Source organism: Coturnix japonica, chromosome 14, assembly GCF_054131305.1.
Source record: "Coturnix japonica strain WE chromosome 14, WE-NBRP24, whole genome shotgun sequence".
Taxonomy (NCBI): Eukaryota; Metazoa; Chordata; class Aves; order Galliformes; family Phasianidae; genus Coturnix; species Coturnix japonica.
Genome location: NC_140676.1, coordinates 8,640,965 through 8,661,213, shown reverse-complemented (window position 1 = coordinate 8,661,213; position 20,249 = coordinate 8,640,965). Strand labels below are relative to the sequence as shown.

The following is a 20,249-nucleotide window of genomic DNA, read 5'->3' as shown; positions in this document are numbered from 1 at the left end:
ATTTTCACTGCCAAAAGGCAGCAAAGAAGCAGCTGAAATAATGAAGAAAATTCCTGTTCAGAAGTGCATCCTAGTAGCAAATAGCAATCTTCCCTCGTAGCAGGAACACGACCTCAAATATGTGCTAGCTGATTGCTGTCACATTTACTGAAGACAAAAGGAGACATTTTATTAAAGGGCAAATGCCAGGAGGCAACAAAGCTGCTGCAGGGCCCCACTAGAGGGACGGCTTGGCTCTCTGATTGCAAAGATTATCTCGCAAGGACTTTTTTCCCCTTCCAAAATGAACATGCATTCAGATTCACTCAAAGTACTGTCAAGCCCCAAGGAATCAGAAAGATAAAGTGGTATCATCTAAGGAGATAAGCACCAGCAAGAATGCTGAGGGAAGAAATACAGAGCAGAAACAGCCCCGAGCCTGGTCCTGCTAGAGGGCACTCACCTGAAACACCAGCAGCAAAGGTGAGAGGGCAGCAAGAGAGCCCAGGGACTCATGCTGGGGAGGCAGCTGCTGGAGCTGAGCACCTGCAGGGATACTGCTGCCATGGCTACTCCTCACAACTGAACATCAGAAAAGAAGAAAACTCTGCAGCACAATGTGCCCTTCCCAAGTGCACTCCACACCTAACATGTAGCAGAAAAAAAAGCAGCTTCACGGCAATTACCCCAGGATGATCATTTGCGACCCCAGTTATTCTCATATGACAGACTGCTTCATCTGAGCAGCACAAAAGAGGCTTTGAATGTCTGTTGTTCATTTCAACATTCTTTTCTCCTTAAGGCCATGGTCAATTGTTACCTTTACAGCGTGTTTCTATAGTGACCGACAGCTATAGCAGTACTCGATAAGTTTCTTTTTCCACATGAACTTATAAACTCAAAATGGGATTCAAACAACTTTCTAAAAACTGAGTTGCATGCAGTAAGATGGTATGGTAGAGTACTTCACTTCAGCTTCCCCAGCTCTTGAGACAACACAAAAGCAAACAAATGAAGTATTTATAGAGGAAAACAAAGTTCTACATGGCTTACCAACAATTACTTGAAAAGTTGCATGTAAAGGATCAGGAAGAATTGAATTCCCATTACCTTAGAGCAGTATCAGACTCTTCCATTTAGGCAAAGTATTTCATTTCTTCAGCAGCTTTCCGGCTGTTTATTGCGTGTTGGCTACATCATGAGGACCCAAGAAAGGCTGCTGCACTTAGGGGAGAGAGTAGTAAGCAAGAGAGGGTTTACATGCAGGTAAAGCACTGCACTCCCACGAGGAGATGGCAGCACATTTTCACACTAATGTGGCAGTGAATCACCCCCCTGGGATAAAGGTGAAAAACATTAGGAGGGGAATATACTGGGCTGGAATAATAATAAAAGATGGATTCAGCTGGTCCAGCTTTTACATGTACAAATAAACAGTAGGAGAGAGGAAACAGAGAGAGAGACCTGAGGTAATGAGGAAAAGGAGCAGGTGTATCTATCTTCCTGGAGGCTGAAGGAAGGAAGATATTAAACTGCATTTTCTGGTAAATTGCCACTGCCAGTTATTGACAAAGTTGTCAATTACATGGGATTATTAAGACTGATGATACAGGAAGAAATGGGGATTTAAAACCACGTGGGACTAAAAGCAGAGATGGGGATGTGCTGCAGGTGATAAATGGAGTAGATTGAAACTGAAAGAGCAAGGAGGGCAGCCTCAGAGGATTTAGTTAAATATCCTTAATTAGCATATTAGAGTAGCGCTCCAATGAAACCATATACCTACTTTCAAAGTTTGATTTTAGAAAATAAACGTTAATTGGGTGGAAGAAAGAGCAAGAATGTTCTATGCCATAGGACTGCATAGACACCGAATGTATTCAGATCACTTCCCATTTCCATGTTCAGATAACGCAATTACATACAAAAATACACAGACTGCCCACAACTCGGATATGAAATCACATTAGAACTTACTGAAGTCATTCAGACAAAACATTAGGAAATGGGGGCAGAGCTTCAGTAAATAGCAGGATTTCAAACAGTCAAACAATCATGTTGCTTAAAGAAAAGGATGCTTTTAGACACATGGATAAACAGGAGACCAACAAGTAAAAGGAAGCACTGTCCTACTAAAAATACACTCTGCTGAGAAGTGATAGAATATTTGCTACCACTATTTTTTAAATAGCATTAAAGTGTTCCATTGTGCTCATGAGGAGAGTTGATGGGCTTGGACTTCAAAATATGATGTAAAGAAGCCAGGCCTAAATCACAGTTATGGCACTGACATCTTGTTGGGCGCACAAACCACTTACCTCCACTGTGCCTCTTTGCTGTGTCATGGATCAGCAATATCTTCCTGCCTCCCAGGCATGTCATCAGGACAAACACATCAATGACTCAGATATTATAGTTATAACAGGGAGACTACACGAAAACTTTGATATAAGAGGTTCTCAGACACAGCAACTCCAGGGTTATTTATATTATCCTTCAGAAGTAATTTAGATTGGTGATATTCCTCCATCTTCGCATTGTTTTTTTTCCACTCACAGTAAACAAAAGCTTGAGAAATAAATAAAAACAAAACGAGCCAATCAATCAACCCCAAACATTTACTTTTTGCTTGCTTTGACTTTTCTGCAAGACATGGCACCCCTCTGCTGAGCAAGAACAGACAGAATGGCTGCAAACCAAAGCTGACAGAACCGTACAGAGAAATAGGCCCATATGGTCTGGAAAGCAAATATGAGTGAGGCAATGTATAGCTGGCCATAAGGCAGAGAAATTAAGCAGCCCAGGTGCAAAACATTAAGCAAACACCAGTCACAATTTAGACTTCGTTCCCCAAACACAGTCCAAACAAGATTTTTCATAAAATCTCCTAAAATAAGACACCTACATGAAGGTGACAAATGTTAGTTCTCAGACTCTAAAAATGATCATTGCAATATTTAGGATAATAGGAAGCAGAACATTTGAGAAAACAAATGAAAGATGGAATCTGTGAGCTAAAGTTTGCAGCAGATGAAGCTGCCTAGAGGAATTTAGCTGCAGCTTTTGCATCTGTAATATTATTGCTATTTTGTTTTTTTTTAACCTTAGGTATAAAATACAGATATGCGTGTGTATTTCTAGACGTATGAAGTATGACAATCATAGTAAAGATAAAACAGTTTCAGTCATAAATGGTGACTCAGATGAAACAGTACGTGACATGTGGGAAGTAATGTATTTGTTAAGGATGTAAACACAAAACAAAGGTTGGTAACATTTTTTGCCCTTTTTATTAAAAAGTCATAACACTTGAGACACATTTTGTAGAGCTGCCACAATTATAGTTCTGCGTCTCAGGTCACTCATTACAGACTACTACAAAGTGCCACTATGTATGCAGTCATTAGGTGCTGGGTCACCCTTTTTATACTGTGCAACCCTGATTTTGATTCAGTTATGCAAGTAATTCTGGTTTTAGCTTGACTGTGTGATGACCAACCACAGTATACATATTAGCTTTAAATACATTAATATGGGATACACATATATGACAGTGTGGAACTGCACCCAACACCAGCCACCAGACATTAAAGAGAACACTCCTAGGGTCTGTAACACCCAGACTGATTGTTTTGTGCTTCACATTGTACTGATGCCTTTGAAGCCCATCACTCCAATTCTTCTGCTTTATGAACCAAATTTTGCTGCATTCAGAAACTCTGAGAGAGCAGGGAAGAGGACAAGTCTTACTGACAGAAGCAGGCACAGAACCTCGGTAAACACAATTTTCCCTACCAAACCTACAGGAACAGTTCAGCTTTACAGCAGTGACATTAACAAAGGAAGGGGGAGGCAGAGGAGCACATCTTTTCCCAGTCAGTATCCAAATTCCAAGAAGAACCTATTTACATAAGAAAAAAACCCATCAGTCTGTTCACCAAGATGCAGTACATTGCTCCATTTTCCACTCCTGTTTTAGCTCAAGTAGAAGCTTCTTTTTTCAGTTTTTCTAATACTTCATCTGGTGTCACTGACGCCAAAATCTTCACAACTTTGTCCCGTGATTTACCACCCTGTGTTAGACACACACAAAAGTCACCTTGCAGAGAATTACCACCAAACACACATTTCCAAGAAGCTCACTATGATGCCAACACATCACGTAGAAACTTAAAATAATTCCCAGTGAGTAGCTATGCAGAATTAGCGGGAGTCAGAAATGGTTCATCAACATCCTTTGTTGTTATTCTAAAGGTCAAAACCAGCCTTATCTGTTCTCCTTTTAAAACCAGCTGCAGCTCCCAGAGCAAGCCCTGAACTTATGCCTTTCTTATAGACTAGAACAAAAAGCAAGGAATGGTAAGTTTCCATTATTCAACTGTATTTAATTTAGCTAGAAGCAAAATTCCAGCTGTATCTTGTTTGAGGTTTTAAAAAGCTACTGCAACCATTAGGTAGATGTGGACTTTCAGATCTTTCTTTAACACTGACTCCCACAGAGTATTAGTTACTCTTAAGCTGAACTCTCCAGGTGATAACATCAACTAAATGATAACAAATTGCACTGTATGCAGCATATAAAACACTTGGATTCAAATAGCTGTTATTTTAAATATTATTGGCTTGTTTTCGAAGCAACCTAGGCAGTTGATAATGAAAATCAAGCCCTTTGGATAGAAACAAGGTAAGCCTGGTATTATACCAAATCACGCCACATTGGATTGTTTTGTCAGTGTTATCACTTATCATAAAGCAAGTAGCACACAAGAGAGAGCAACCAGTACAAAACGCACTCAGTGTGTGCACTGAGCATAGCAGAATGGAAAAACACAAATAAAGCACAAACTTTAACACAGTGCTCCACCAAGAACAAACAGCGGTTTGAGGAAGACAAACACTAGCTTGTAATTATTTGGACACTGGAGGTCAGAATGACTGAGTTAAGAAGGTCAGAAAACGTTGGTCTCTTTTATGTTTAGCTCTGCTTAGCACTTGTATTAATCTAGTTAAATTTGAACAACTACTTAAGGCAGGAAAACTGTAATTTGTGAAATACTGACAGAAAAAAAGAATCTGCTCGGGAGTCAGGATGCTTCAAGGCCAGGCTGGAGGTGGCTCTGGGCAGCCTGGTCTGGTGATTGGTGACCCTGCACATAGCTGGGGGGTTGAAACTGGATGATCACCGTAGTCCTTTTCAACCCAGACCACACTATGATTCTATGAAAAAAATAAGGAAACCAGCATCTCTACCTTTCCCCAAAGCAGGGCTCAGTTCTTTGATCATATTGCCACTGACCAGCCTTTAAAAGATTTCTCCGACTAGTGCATTAAATATAGAAAAATAAGAGGCACCATTTTCCATTGAGTCCTCACCTTCACAAAGTTTACATTAGAACGGTTGGAACAACTGACATTTAAGTCCAACGAACGGATACAATTAATTAATTATTCGGTGTGATGAATAAAACAGTTTCCACCTAACACAGTCAACAAGTGTCAACACACAGCACAGCTCGTATCAAGAAACACCTTTTTACCCCAGTCTGTTTTTTTTCCTCCCTTAGTGAATCATCCCATTAAGTCAATTAAAAGCTTTTCAAATGCCTTCTGGAGTGAACTTGGTAGAGCAGCTTGTTGTACTCAGTGAATAACATTCCAGAGCCTCGAATTTACAGTGCAGCTGAATAAGACTGAAAGGGGGTGGGGGGTGGGGGAGGAAAGCAGTACCTTCTCTAAAATAACGTCACTCTTCTTCACTTCTAGCACCTTAGAGAGGTACCGGCACAGCTCTGCGTTCGCCTCCCCTTCCGATGGTGGTGCAGCAACAGCCACACCGACTGCCTCGGCTGTCACATCTACAACAGGGAACGGAAGGGTTTTATGCTGCAAATATTCAGAATATTCACTGTCAGTCCCTAGAAATAAGCGTTTATGTTTTCAAAAGCATTTTAATTTTAAACCCAAGGAACTCCCGGATCAGCGGGCAACTGAGCGTCTTCCAAACCCTTCAAGCTGTTAGTGAGCACCGATACGAGGCTTCCATCAGCCCAGTGTCAGAGCGCAGCCATGGGGCCCAGCAGTAACACTGCAGGCACAGCGCCGCCTTACGCTGCCGCCCTGTCAATTGTCGGCCCAACAAACAGCAGCTGAGCGGCCTAAAGCTGCAGTTTCCGACCGTGCACACAGCGTTACGTGCAGGCGGACAACAAGGAGCCGGCCTACAACACGCTGCGCTGTCCCGGCCCGGCGGCCCCACCTGTCACAGCGCTGCAGCGGGAGCCGGGCTTGGCGCGCACCGACACCCTCACCCCGCCGTCTCCCGCTGCCACCACAGGCCCCGCGGCGGCGCCGGGTTCATCGCGCTCCTTCCCGGCCGCTTTTCCCTACAAGACAGAAACGTGCGTCTAGGCCGCAGGCACGGAGCGCTGGGTGCTGTTCCCAGCCGTCCCCATCGCACCTTCCGGGGCATGGCCCCGCCGCGGTTCCGTAGCGATACCGCCAGCCGCTGACGGAAGCCGGCCAGGCCCAGCATGGCTTCCGGGAACGGCATAGCCCCGCCTCCCGGCTGCGCTAAACACCACAGAGTTGTAGGGCTTGGAAGGGAACTCTAGAGATCATCGAGTCCAACCCCCTGCCAAAGCAGGTTCCCTACACCACAGGAAGGCGTCCAGGCGGGTCTTGAATATCTCCAGAGAAGGAGACTCCGCCACCTCCCTGGGCAGCCTGTTCCAGTGCTCCGTCACACTCACTGTAAAGAAGTTCTTGCATCCCTGGCCTGCAGCAGGGGACCACAAAGCAAGTTACACGCAAATAGCCCATAGTTTATAATAATTCTTTAGTATTAGATTACCCAGACAAAATAATATCATTACAAGGCTTGTATTCCCATTTTCACATTGTATGTTTTCCTATAGGCACATTATGTATATACAGTGGCTATTTCCATAACCAAGCTCCATATTCCCAAAAACAGCCCTTCTTAATTAAAAGAGATTCTGGAAAGATCCATTCATGGAAGAATTTGTTATAGCACTTCCTCAGTGCAGCTGCAGACACTGCCTGGAGTGCTAAGTCCATCATAGCAATAGGAATCCAGCTTTGCTGATGTACTCAGGGAAAAAAACCAAATAATTAGTAGTAATTCCTGTCCACGTGGTCATTCCAAGGTTATTTGACAGAGAAGTGCAGGCTGGGAGCACAGCAGCAGAGGTATTGTCTTTGTGAGAGAAGTTGAGGAACATGTAGAGATGACATTCATAACCAGTACATATTTTCCAGTTCAAGAAATGAATTCAACTATATGAAAAATGAAGGGTTCAAAATACAAAGCCATTAGATCACAACATACCATTCGAAACGATCTTCTGTATACAGAGCACTTAACCCACACTTTGTTAAAAGTTAAATTAGGTTCCACCAACCACAATACAGGTAAAAATCGCTCTCCTGGTACTTCTCAAACAAGTCAGTTCTGTTTTGACACGTTCGGGTCATTTCACAGCACTGCCTACTCACTGTGGGTGACAGTGGGAGTCCACTGATATGCTGACATGTAGATGATTGGGTGAAATTATGTATAAAATATTATTTCTGGTATCTGTCCATCTTCTATCGATGTACCATTATTGTTACCTGGCGAGCTATAAAAGACAAAGCATGTTTTGCTAGCAGTAGGAGATTCATGAATAACTTTCTTCAATCCCTTTGTTCCATAGTGGGAATCAGGACCCTGGAAAACAGCAGAGGAGATTAGCAACAGAATGGAAATGACCCAGGCAATGCTGAAGTTCAAACACTACTGACTTAGATCACTTGAACAGTAAAAAATGTCTGTATCCACATAACAGAAGTTACATACTACCTTTCAGATTAACAGAAACAGATCCTGTAAGTCTAAACTAAACAGGTTTCTCTGACAGTAGACTTAAACTGCCTGGTTTTATCCCACCAATAATGAATATTTTCCTTGTCATACAAGTTGTCTGTATTTCCCCTTAATCACCCACCTCAGATGCTTTAATGGGCAGCATTTTTTTCCAATCCATTCAACTCTGTATTGCGTACAGGGAATTATCTTTAAAATAACATTATTCTTACAAGATTTCACAGAAAATATTGAATGAGTCAATTTCCCTAGAACAAATCGTTCTTTTCTTCTATTTTAGCACAAGTATATAACAGTGAGAAAAGAAAGCTGCCAGTGTTCTTGACTATAGCTAGTCCTTAACAAAAGAAATCAAACAAGTTTTGATAAAGACAGCTGCCAGATTAAATATTCCAAATAGTGCTTTTGCCCACACAGAACCACGGTGACTTCCATTGGGACTCGTTTTAACTCCTGTAAGTGGGAAGCCACAAAGAATCCAGTTATAAATTCTGTGCTGTGACACAGAACAGAGAGAAAGCAGCTTTAAAAGCTTCCATATAGTTTAGCTACCTCCTCCTTTCTCACAAAGCCTAGAATAAGACCAACACGACACATTCCAATCACAGAACGGATAAAAGATAAACCTTTGCAGCATACTAATATTTTATAACATTAAGCATTCTTACTTTTAATGTTGCACAGGCCGTGTAGCAAACTGTTGGCAAAATCTCTATAGGCTCTTTGAACATAACTCTGAATGTACTGGCAGTTCCATCACAGCTAAATCCAGTGTCATTTTGTCCTAGGGTTTGATTCTTCTCATAGTCAATTATCTGCAGAAAAACATGAAAACTGTGTTTTTAGATTTACAAACTTTTAAAAGGTTCTCACCGTATGCACACTGGAACATTACAACAGAACACCTGCCTGTTCCACCCAGTTTAATTGCAACAATAGTGCACTCTCAGATTAAAAGGTAGCTTTAATTTCCTAACAATAATACCACAAGAGCTGACCCGGCCTTGCACTGAACCACAGATTCTGAGTTTCACACAGGCTGTCCATTCTGTATGTTCAACCCAGCCCACAATGCCGCAGCAACCATGTTAAAGCCTTTGTCTGAGAGGAGATAAATAGCTCTTAAACCTTTAGCTTTTGACCTTAATAAACTACACATGATCCTGTAACTTAGATTTGCTGATCTTTGCACACCTACACAGCCCGCATGAGGGAATCACATGAGGCTGGACCAAAATGTTTCACTGGCTGTGGCTCATTCAGTAAACAAGATTTTACAGATGAAGAGTCAGTGACGTATTCTTAGAAGAAAACTGAGGGAAGACAACATAATTGTTTTGTAAAAGACAGACACAGAATTCCTGTCCTTAAGTACAAAACAGAGCAGCAAGCATCAAACAGGAAACAGAAGACAAGCTGCCCTTTAAATACAATGTGAAGAAACAACCTGAAACAAAATTGCCAACAAATGCTAGAAAAGTCTATCAAATAAAGTGGGGACAAATAAGATGGGGAGTGCCTGGCCCCAGCTGAAGTCACAGGTTCTTTCACAAGTTTTTCCACACACACGGTCAATCAATGTAATGTTATAGTGCCAGGCTTTGACACGCACAGCACAGAGTAACCGTGCAGCCGCAGAATGTTAAGACTTTGTTAGAGAGCTTAAAATCAAATCAAAGCTAAACTCAGTAAGAGAATTCAAATGGAATGGAAATTTCACGCTTCAAAGGGGAGGATACAGTGCTGGATTAATATTACTAGAAGGCAGTTATCAGCACAACATGCTGAGAGAGATCAGACAGGCTACAGGAGCAGGAAATACAATTTCAGTGGTATCTTCAACTAGCCTCTCAGACTGGGAAAGTGTCAAACCAGGACACGAAGCAGAGGAGACATTTTTAGATACTATCACCAATCATTTCGTGAGCTTGCCCACCACTTGCTCAGTAGGAAGAAACACAACCCTTCATTTGGTACTGAGTGATTACCAGGATCAGATTTAAAATTTCATAATGGAAACACTATGTAACAGTGTCCGTAATATACTTAGAATCAACATTCCTACACGAACAACAAAATCAAATCTACCACAGCTGTGCTGAACTTCAAAAAGGAAAATAAGGAAGCTGGCTCAAAAGAAGCTAAAATAAGAGTCTGAGCTGCATTCCCCCAACATCCAGAACTATTCCATTAGGGAAGAATTAGCGTACATCTCTCTTCCACAATCTTCTGAGGAGTTTGCTATTGATGAATGAACACGTTCAAATACGATCAGATCCACAAGAAGGATACATTACCCACTGCTCTCCTAAGTATGGCTCCCATCTCCCCATTACCTGCTCTCCTATGAATGCAAGGGTCCTAGCTTTTCTGGTCTCTCTTTCATAAAGCAGTAGCTTATGAATCATTTTCATTATTCTTTTTACTACCTTCCACACTTTACAGTAAGAGACCAATACAGTACTCAAGATGTGAGCACACTCTGCTTTCATGAAATAACACAGTGTCATCTTATCTTTTTTCCAGTACCTTCACGATGACATGGTGGGTGTTTTTAGCAGACTTTTTTTTGGCACTCATTGCATATGTCAATGATTTCTGACAGCTGCTATTGACAAACACAAAATTCTTTCCTGAATTACTAGAAATCTTATTAAGAGGACAGACTTAATGCACAACTGAACAGATTATAAAGATGTGAAATTCCTTTATAGAAAACTTAGAGGAATCTGAGGTTAGACCATACAAGTATTCCGCAGCATGATTCATTGGGAGTTACCAAACAGAAAGGCCAAACCAGCCTCAAGAAATACCTACTCTGGAAATGACTGAAGAATAGACCAAAAAGGAAGGAAAGTTTAATATTGTTCTTACATTTCCCTAGTCATCCAGTTGACTGCTGGGGATAAAACAGGTTAGATTCTGATGTATCAAGCTGCTTCCACTCTATTCAAATATACTCCAAACCTTTTGTATTAAGCATAGTTTCTGTTTAAATAAGTGTATATAGAACATACTGTATACAAGTGTATATAGAACATACTGTACCTGTATATTAACTTGATAGTCTGTGGGTCCATGAATAGATCCATATAATCCAAATCCCACTATGGAAATTCTTCTATTTACTGTGAACCTAGTAAATCAGAAGAAAGCGTGATGGGTGCGTTAACTTCTTCCAAAACAAGAAAAACTTGTATTGTAGAAAGCTAAACCAGAAATAGCATTGCATTCATGTTTTCAATAGTGTTTTGCACTTAGATGTGAACAGTAAGGAAAAAAAACAAACCACATTAAAGATACCATCAGCTTCATAGTGTCACATTTTGCTAATCCACTGAGCTTTTTAATTTTTTAAATTTTTTATTTTTTAAAATAACCTGATTTTTTTTTTAGTATTGCTGAAATAAAAACAGACCAAGACTTAGTATTCTAAAACTGGATGTGCAGCCAACACCCCAGGACTCCAAACTTTCAAAGTTAGTTCTCTGATACATGTTTGTTACTGTATCTTATATCAAAAAGCAGAAGTTGAGTAATACCCTGCCTTTCTTCCCACACTTGTGTCTCTCCTTCAAATAGTTTCCAAAGCCATACCTAATGCGATCACTTGTTCCACTGTAGCCCCAGCGACTCTCCACTTGTTGGAACCTGTTAATGCTGCATTCTTTTCCTCTGAGGCAACATCTTGGTCGGTCGATATAATCTACTTTTGGCTTAGGATTGACAGTAAAATGTAGAAAAAGATTTACTACTTCCCGATCTGACAAGATTCCTGACTGAGCAGGGCCTGCAAAAAGAAAAAACTTCTAAGGTAATTCTAAGAACTACTCCAACTGTTGTATTTAAACCACATTTATTTGCAAACCAAGGATGACGCTAATATTTTCCAGTAGTCAGGGTATATTATATAGGATGTTTTCCTCTCCTTAAGATTGCATCATGATGCTTATTAGTAAGGTATTAACAACGTAATAGAGCGTTAAGCATCTCAGCGCTCACAGGTGAGCAGTGCAGAGCTGTGGTCTAACAGTAAGAGAAAGAATCCCTAAACTCACCTGCTGCAAACTCTTCAATAGTCATTAATGGAAACCGGATTAAGGAAAGAGCTCTTCCAAGGACCTTCTGTTTGTTTCCAAATGTCACAGGCAGTTGTTGTCTTTGACATTCAGCCTCTGCCCAACGAACGACAGCTCCAAAGAGTCTGCTTTCTCGGATACTAAGGGTATCTCTTTCTAGAACTGCACACAATGTGTCTATAAAGAAAAATGTTAACAGATGTAGATCATAAGTTCTACATATTTTAAGTAATCTTAATACATAAACACTAAGAACATTCATAATATCACACAACATATCCTAAGCCTAATAAGATTTTCTAATAATTTAGGGACTCGAAGATAAAAATAAACAAAATTATTTCTCTTCCTGAAGACAGCATATAAACTTTCCTCTTGATTCATACGAGTGTGACCACACATAATCTACACAGTGACAAGCAATATTCTACAGAATTTCCAAGGCTACGGCAAGATGATTACTGGCAGTAATCATGTAAAGTGGTTAACATCCACTATGAAGAAAAACAATTCATGACAGCACTGCCACACTCTCATCCATGTACCTGCCTGCCAGTCTGAATCAACTACAAACACAAAGCAGTAGTGCACACAAAACCAGTTTAAACATAAAGGATTTTAAACATTGACACATCTGCCTCCCGCAAAGCCTGAAGGTGGAACACGGTGTGAGGAAAGGTGAATGGATTTTACAGGAGCAGCTTCTCCTGTACTTCTTATTCACTGTTGCGTTTTATAAACAACTTAAGCAAAACAAACAAAGCAAAAATCTATAGGGTATTTAACATTTAGTCTGTTCAGGTTTTCCTCTCACTTATTATTGAAGATGAATCTAAAAAGCCGTTTTCACACTCGGAACCTGTTGTCTTCTTAAGAAGTTTTTATATGCCCTGAATTTGAGCAAGACATGTTTGCAATTATAAAATACATAACAAAAATGCAGGCTGAATTAGAGATTTATCAAAAGTTGAGATCAACATTCACAGTCTGGGTGTAAGTCCACTGAACACAAGTTAACAAGATGTTGAAGCAGCTGGAATATCTTCTTTCAGCCTGAGTTTGAGACTGAATCTAGATGAACTGGAGTGAAATCTTATATGGACATACAGAGAAACAATCAAATCTAAGCAAACTGATTTATAACTGCTGGCTTTTTGTAAAAGAAAAAACACAGAAACCAGAAGAATTACAAGCAGAATTTCAAACTGTTTTAGATTTATTTTTTTTTTTAAACATATTCTATACATTGTATCTGATTTGTGCAACCCTGAAAAGAGAAGTAGCAACAAAACAGTATGATTCCCTTTGGAAGTTTAAGACACAAGAAGAAACTTACCTATATCAATATCAGTAAATCCTTCTGCACTTATTGCATCCATAGTGCTTTTGTCTATCGTATCAAGACAAAGACTAGCAAGCTGAGGTTCATCAAACAAACGAGCCTAAGAAAGTAAAATAGATCTATAGTTAATTTGCTGTTGCAAGCACCCTGTTGATAAGCTACTGATTCTAAGCAGCAAGTATTTTTTAAATCTAGTACAGGTCGAGAATATAATAGGTTGATTTCTCTAGAGCTTGTGGTTTTATCTTCCAGGGCAGTTAAATTCCAAAAGGAGTACGTAATTGAAAATATGCTGCAGCCAGATTTTCCTTCCTGTTTGTATTTTAAGTTTGGGAAATATAATTTTAAGAAGCAGACATCAAATCACCAAATCCGTTAAAGCAAACTGTCTTAACAAAAGAACAAACAAACAATTGAGATATTCACATAAACATAATAAACTGACCCCACGTGAAGCGTCCCAGTACATCATACAATAACAACAGAGAATCCTCTACATTAATATCATTAAAAGCCAAGAAAGTCTCTAAAAATGCCAACAAAGCAACAAAACTATTTTCATACAGAAATTAGATTGTATGATGGCAAATCAACCATGAAGTAAAACTATATGCTCATTTCCCCCAAAAGACTGATTTTCATAGAAAATCAAAACTAAGCTTAAATGTACCCACCTGAGTGAGGAGCATGAAGGCATTATCTGCTCGGAGGTGCTTCGTTAGAAAATCTACACAGTGTGCTTCCAGGGCTGGAACTGCATATTTCTTTGCAGTATAAAGAGTAGTCATGACTGTTTCCGGACCAATTTGAACTTCATCTGAATAAAGAAACCTAGAAATCAATATACAAATATATATAATAAACACACATCTCAGGGCGCAGTCAAGAATGACAGTCTGTTTGTATTTAGAAAATAGGTCAGAGATTTCAACTGCCAACATGCAGTAGTTCACTGTGTCGCATTTTTTGTGGATAACAGTTAGTGGATTGAAGAAAAAAAATACAAAATTAACCTAAAGGCATAAATTTGTTTTAAGTATGTGTTACTCTAAGATTGATCTGGCTGTACTAGTTACACACCGCCATCCAACTGTAAACAGCTGAGCTTCCAAATTACTTACGTATTAATGCACGCTCTTTTGATTAACTACTAAGATCCATATTCACACATATCAACACGTAACTCTCTACAGCTGTATTATGTATCTCAATCTACTGAAAATGCACATCAGCTTCCTTGCAGCTCTTGAGAAGAATGTCAACAACGTCTGATGTGACAATGTCTTATGTCATGTTCACCATTCTCTAGTGCTCAAAGAGGAAATGGGAGTAAAATTCTAAGAGATGACCTTGACTCTTCTATTCTTGCTGCAGACTGCCACAGGAAGAGCCTTGGTTTCTCTGCACTGTTTGAGGTTACGCGATTTGTTGAAATTTTAGCATAAAGCAGCAAACCAAAAGATAGAAGTTTCCATAAAAAACAGGAGCAAGCCCCTGTATCTATACTGAGCAGCTGCTACTTGAGACAAGTTTAAGGTACAGTTTTCAACATGCTTTTCTTTACTTCAAGTTTTTGACAAGACCAAAACTTCTCTGGAATTTTCACAGCCAGAAATCTTTTGCAAATACTATGAAGTACGAATTTGCTAAGTCAAAAGGTAGCTGTAAGAACTATTACATATGGCAATAAAGTGCATTATGTTGCATAATGCTGATTCCTTTTAGTATATGGCTGGATAATCACAATGCATTCATCTGCTCATAAAAAAGAACTCTAGGTGTGTCTTCTCTGTAAAATCCTCTCTGCTCATGAGCCGAGAGCTCTGCCTCTGTGTTGATGCTCCTCTTCATGGCATGCCTGAACTGGCACAGCTGTGTTTATGCTGCAGTTCTTCCTCCACTCAGCTCAGTGGGGCTGAACACCACTTCTCCTGTCAGAAAAGGGAGCAACTGCTGCAGCCAACTTAAAATAGTGAATAAATATGTCCACAAGAAAAACTGAAAGATTGTCAAAATAGTTTGGTAAATATCAGGTGTTAAAATTGTTCAGTTTTTAACTACTAGTAAATTATCTCCAACAGTTTTTGCATTACTTCATTACTTTAATGTTTCTTTTATCTTGATGTTCCCTGCCATGAATATACAAAGATCCAACTCAGTCCCAAGCAATTATACTTCAAAACGGTCTCTGCAAAGATTAAAGGAGTGCCCTACAAAAAGCACTCATCACTATTTCAGCAACTTCTTTATGACAGATACAAGGTCAGCAGTAGCCAACACCAAGGAAATAACAAACAGCTTGTCTTACAGTTGGTATACACTAAGAACAGTGTATAGGGGCACAGAAGTCCAGTACTAGTTTGTGTTAAAGAAGATCTCAAGTATGTTTCTAACAAGGTGTTACAATTTATATTTACTCTAATATTAGCTTGTTGCACATGTATCAAGGCCTGAGTCTAGAGAGGGAGCACTATAAAATACTTAAGTTCATTCAAAAAAGCTGCCAAGCATTCCATAGCAAAGACAACATCAAACCTGAGCCACTCCAGCAGTTGATCAGTCTGGTGATGTTTAGACACGATACAAGTATAATCAATGTACTTACAAAAGTCCCCTGGCCATTACCAGCCCTACAAACACAAGGTGGCTTTTGTTTGCTTCTAACAGCAACTCTACGCTCACTTCTACTTCTTGGCCTTACTCATAACTCTCCTGCTTCTGTGCTTATGTATGTAGTCAAAACAAGCACCTCTCATAACTTCTCACTGTCTGGTGGCTTTTACACATACACACACATATACGTCACAGTGACTTACTTTTAACTACTGAAATCATTTCTGCTTGGAAGACAACTTCCCACTACTCAGCACCAGCCCCTCACCTTAAAGTCTGCCATTCCCTCTTTGCTAAGATAGCAGAAAATACAGTTTGTTTGCAAATAAGCAACGAACTCACCACACTGTGGCTTTCCTTAAAGCAAAACCAGTTGCTGCAAACCTTGTTTCCACAATTACTAAAGCACCGTGTTATTCTTCTCACAGTTCTCACCTCAAACCAAAAAGAAAGCTACTTTTTTTCTGCAGTACTAGAAGTTTAGAGACACTACACATTTCTTTCCAGGCAATAATAGTGCTTGATTTCTAAATGTTCATTACAGAAATCTGCTTAATGCATTTTATACAAGTTTTGCCTAGCAAAAAGATATCACTGAGCAGACGAGTTGTCTGACCACAGGTCAGCAATAAGCCTGATGCACAGAGAAACTATCAGGAATTGTCTCTGTGACCATTTACCACCACACTGGGTAAAACTAAAATGCAGACAGGTTTGTAACAAACCCTTCTGTGGTCAAATCAGAAACCAGTACCCACTTTGCATACTTCCCCATCACCGCACTCCTGCTCTCACTTATGTGACTTGTGCATCACATCAGATAACTGTGTTCTGCTGCGTGTTCTCTCCAGCCAAAGCTATCTGAAACGTGTGACTGCAAAAGGGATGGTAATTATTTGGTTATGATGGTAAACACAATTTGCTCTGCCTCTGAAAGATAAAAAGCTCATTGTGAGAGGAGTGATGGTCCTGCATGGAACCAGGAGTGGGATGTGGTGATTCTCATTCGCGTTCCTTCCAACTTGGGATATTCTATGATTCTACGAGTAAACCTTTAAAGTAAACTATCAAATGAAGTGAAAAGCTCAGTACAACAGCTTCAGTTCCTTCCCGGCGCTGTTGGGTGGACGAGCAGTGCCAACAGAGATTGCCGAGCCACTAAATCCCATCGTATTACAGAAAACACACAGCCAAACAGCCCGACAGGGCAACACAGTATCACAGAATGACGCGGGTTGGAAGGGACCTCAAGGATCCTGTAGTTCCAACCCCCTGCCTGGCAGGGCCACCAAACATACACCTTTACTAGATCAGGTTGCCCAGGGCCCCGTCCAACCTGGCCTTGAACACCTCCAAGGACGGGGCATCCACAACCTCCCTGGGCAGCCTGTTCCAGGGCCTGACCACTCTCCTAGTGAAGAACTTCCCCCTAACATCCAACCTAAATCTTCCCTCTTTTAACTTAAAACCATTTCCCCATGTCCTGCTATTCTCAGCCCTTTCCAAGACTTTACTCCCCGAGCGGCCGTCCCGGAACGAGGCCGCTGCAGTCGCGGCAGGGCGCGCAGGCCGTAGCAGCAGCAGCAGCAGGACGGCAGCAGGACGCCGTGCCCTTGCCCCGGCCGAGCAGCGCACACTGCCGTCCCCACCCCCGCGCCGCCCCCTCGCCCCGGGCCTGACCTGAGCAGCGCCAGGAAGGCGGCGGGCTCCACGTCGGGCAGCTCGATCTCGGCCGAAGTGGTGGCCATGCCGCCGTTAAACATCGCGTCGAACACGGCGCTGCCGGCCGCCAGCACGAAGCGGTGCGCGGGGATGCGCTGCTGGCCGGGTCCCGGAGGCGCCGCCCCGGCTCCGCCGCCTCGCGGGCCGCCCTTGCCCACCACGAAGTGCACGTCGCTCAGCAGCTCGTTAGAGAACAGGAAGGCGAAGCGCTCCCGCAGCGAGCCCTTGGTGGCCTGCCAGTTGTACAGCGGCTCCCGCTGCAGCACCGCGCCGCTCTCCGCGCCGGTGGGAGCGGTCGTGGTGGCTGAAGCGGCGGCGGCACCGGCAGCAGCGGGAGGCGCCTCCACGGGCGAACCGCCACCGGCCGCCGCCATCACCGCCCTGAGGGGCCGGGCCGGGCCTCACTCAACCGGCGGTACAGGCATCTCCGCCGCGCGACGGGACGTCAGCAGCTCAATGCGCATGCGCGCAATGACGCCATTCCGGCCCGATGGGCGCGGCCATGTTCGGCGCGGGGGAGGCCGGGAGTAGCGGGGGGTGTAATGGGACTAGAGAGTGGGGCTGGGGATGGGATGTGGAGATGGGACTTGGTGCGTTGACAGGCTGAGGGAGTTGGGTTTGTTCAGCCTGGAGAAGAGAAGGTTGCGGGGTGACCTCACTGCAGCCTTTCAATACCTGAAGGGAACTTACTCCCAGGAGGGGAGTAAACTCTTGGAAAGGGCTGACAATAGCAGGACACGGGGAAATGGTTTTAAGTTAAAAGAGGGAAGATTTAGGTTGGATGTTAGGGGGAAGTTCTTTACTAGGAGAGTGGTTAGGCCCTGGAACAGGCTGCCCAGGGAGGTTGTGGATGCCCCGTCCTTGGAGGTGTTCAAGACCAGGTTGGACGGGGCCCTGGGCAACCTGATCTAGTAAAGGTGTATGTTTGGTGGCCCTGCCAGGCAGGGGGTTGGAACTACATGATCCTTGAGGTCCCTTCCAACCCGGGTCGTTCTGTGATTCTGCGTTAGTGACCGAATAACGCTGTGCTGTGAAGGCACGTGGGATGCAAATTGGGTATAATAACACCTAGTGAACAGGCAAAACGAGCATTTACGCCTGTTCTAATTATTTCTGGAATAACATCAAAATATTGTTGCCTTTTGAGTATGTGTGCTGTGCCATTTATGTACAAAAGCAATCGGCTCGAAGGGATGTGTTTATTTCCATCACAGACTTATCACCCTCGGTCCAGCAGTGCTGTCCTTTGAGACATAAGCTGGATCCTTTCGCCATCTGCTGGAGCTTTGCTGTACATACAGCAGCAATGTACGGAGCTGGAGGTATCCGGCACAGCTCCTGACTTGTCAGCGTGTGGCTAAAAGAGGAATAGAGTATGTCACCTCTCCGCGTTTAGGTTTATTATTAGGACAAAACTGAGACCAGGAAAATGCGGTGTGCTTCTCAGAACGAGTTTTAGGGAACCTTAGGCGAGATGGAAGCGATTGAAATGGGATAAAGGGCACGAGAAGACATAGTATACCGACCGTACAGCAGCGAGTAGCACAGGGGCTATATTTAAAAGTAAGGTCATACTGCTGACTTGGAAGAATGAAAGCAGCACCTTTGTGTTTTCCTTGCCCCAAGGTGGACAAGGAGCAGAAAGGAGGCAAAGCCCAGTTACCCTCCAATAGCTGAGGCTCTGAGAACCCTGGAAGCTGAGATGTTCTGCAGCTTGCTGCTTCGGTGCCATATAACATTCAGAGGAACCTGAAGGGACCAGCTTGAGAGCTCTTTGTAGGGGAGGAAAGTGCCAGCTTTTATGAAATTCAATGAGTCAGTTGTCATGGGAACTGGGGAAAAAAAAGCACGAGGGAAATGGTGACAATGTGGATGGGTACATTACTGTCTGGGAGTCGTTTTGTTTCAGTCAAGGGATGACCTGGGCATTAATGAGTTCTCTTCGTTGTTATCTTTCTCCTGTCTTTCAATGATCGTTCACAGGTTGGTTTGTCAAATGGGAGCCAACATTTGTGACTGCCCTGCTTACAGAGAACTTTGTGAACATACTGTCAGTAACACACTGTGTGCTGCAGGAAGCTAATTGATATGGGCTGAGGAGAAAAGAGGGAAAGGTGGGCTAATGAACAAACAGGGTAGTGAACAGGATAGTGAGTGGCTGGGGCAGCCTCCTTCAGAAAAAGAGACAGCCATGCAAGAGAGAAGAACTAGGAAAGACCTATGAGACAGCCTAAGAAAGAAAGAAAAAGGGGTGTCAGTGAAAAATGAGGGAAAAGAAACAGAAATGAAAATAGCACAAAAGAAATCTAGAGTCTTAAAATACAAAAACAAGGGGGAAATAAACACAGGGCTTATGTGTGATTGTCACTAAAATGCTGTCCTGTTCTTTTGCCTTCTTTATATGCTCAGTATTTTATCTAAGAAATATAGTAGGAATTAATACCGAGGGAAAAAACAAACATATAACAGTTCAAATTGGCCCTCACAGAAGCTTTTGTTTGATCTCATGTAACAGAATGGCTACAAGTCAACGGCTGCAGACAAAAGTTCAACCGTATTGTATTATATAGCTATGAAGGTTGTCCTGATTGCTAGCCAGCAGAACAGAAGGTCAGGGAGTGTTCGTGCT

At 42.2% G+C, this 20,249-nt stretch overlaps 2 protein-coding genes across 2 annotated transcripts; both read right to left on the bottom strand.

Annotated features, from left to right (window-relative positions):
• Positions 1 to 2,579: 2,579 nt before the first annotated feature.
• C14H15orf40 (chromosome 14 C15orf40 homolog) lies at positions 2,580 to 6,527 on the bottom strand. The gene is made up of 4 exons (XM_015873000.3): positions 6,437 to 6,527; positions 6,236 to 6,362; positions 5,707 to 5,834; positions 2,580 to 4,052 (listed from the first exon to the last, which is right to left on the bottom strand). Exons 1-4 carry the CDS (start codon positions 6,509 to 6,511, stop codon positions 3,960 to 3,962), a joined length of 423 nt encoding a protein of 140 aa, XP_015728486.2. The 5' UTR covers positions 6,512 to 6,527; the 3' UTR covers positions 2,580 to 3,959.
• A 270-nt stretch (positions 6,528 to 6,797) lies between these two features.
• On the bottom strand, positions 6,798 to 18,075 carry BTBD1 (BTB domain containing 1). Its single transcript, XM_015872999.3, has 8 exons — positions 17,579 to 18,075; positions 13,960 to 14,116; positions 13,280 to 13,385; positions 11,923 to 12,120; positions 11,462 to 11,654; positions 10,913 to 11,000; positions 8,533 to 8,679; positions 6,798 to 7,708 (listed from the first exon to the last, which is right to left on the bottom strand). The coding sequence occupies exons 1-8, from the start codon at positions 17,992 to 17,994 to the stop codon at positions 7,550 to 7,552; spliced, it is 1,464 nt and encodes a 487-aa protein (XP_015728485.1). The 5' UTR covers positions 17,995 to 18,075; the 3' UTR covers positions 6,798 to 7,549.
• Between the last annotated feature and the right edge of the window lie 2,174 nt (positions 18,076 to 20,249).

Coding starts and splice junctions, on each gene's coding strand:
- C14H15orf40 (XM_015873000.3), bottom strand. CDS start 6,511: ATGCTGGGCCTGGCCGGCTTCCGTCAGCGGCTGGCGGTATCGCTACGG. Junction 6,363..6,436: donor GCGGGGCCATGCCCCGGAAG/GTGCGATGGGGA, acceptor TCTGTCTTGTAG/GGAAAAGCGGCCGGGAAGGA. Junction 5,835..6,235: donor CCGCTGCAGCGCTGTGACAG/GTGGGGCCGCCG, acceptor TCCCTGTTGTAG/ATGTGACAGCCGAGGCAGTC.
- BTBD1 (XM_015872999.3), bottom strand. CDS start 17,994: ATGGCGGCGGCCGGTGGCGGTTCGCCCGTGGAGGCGCCTCCCGCTGCT. Junction 12,121..13,279: donor ATTTACTGATATTGATATAG/GTAAGTTTCTTC, acceptor TTTTCTTTATAG/ACACATTGTGTGCAGTTCTA. Junction 11,001..11,461: donor GGAACAAGTGATCGCATTAG/GTATGGCTTTGG, acceptor CTGATTTACTAG/GTTCACAGTAAATAGAAGAA.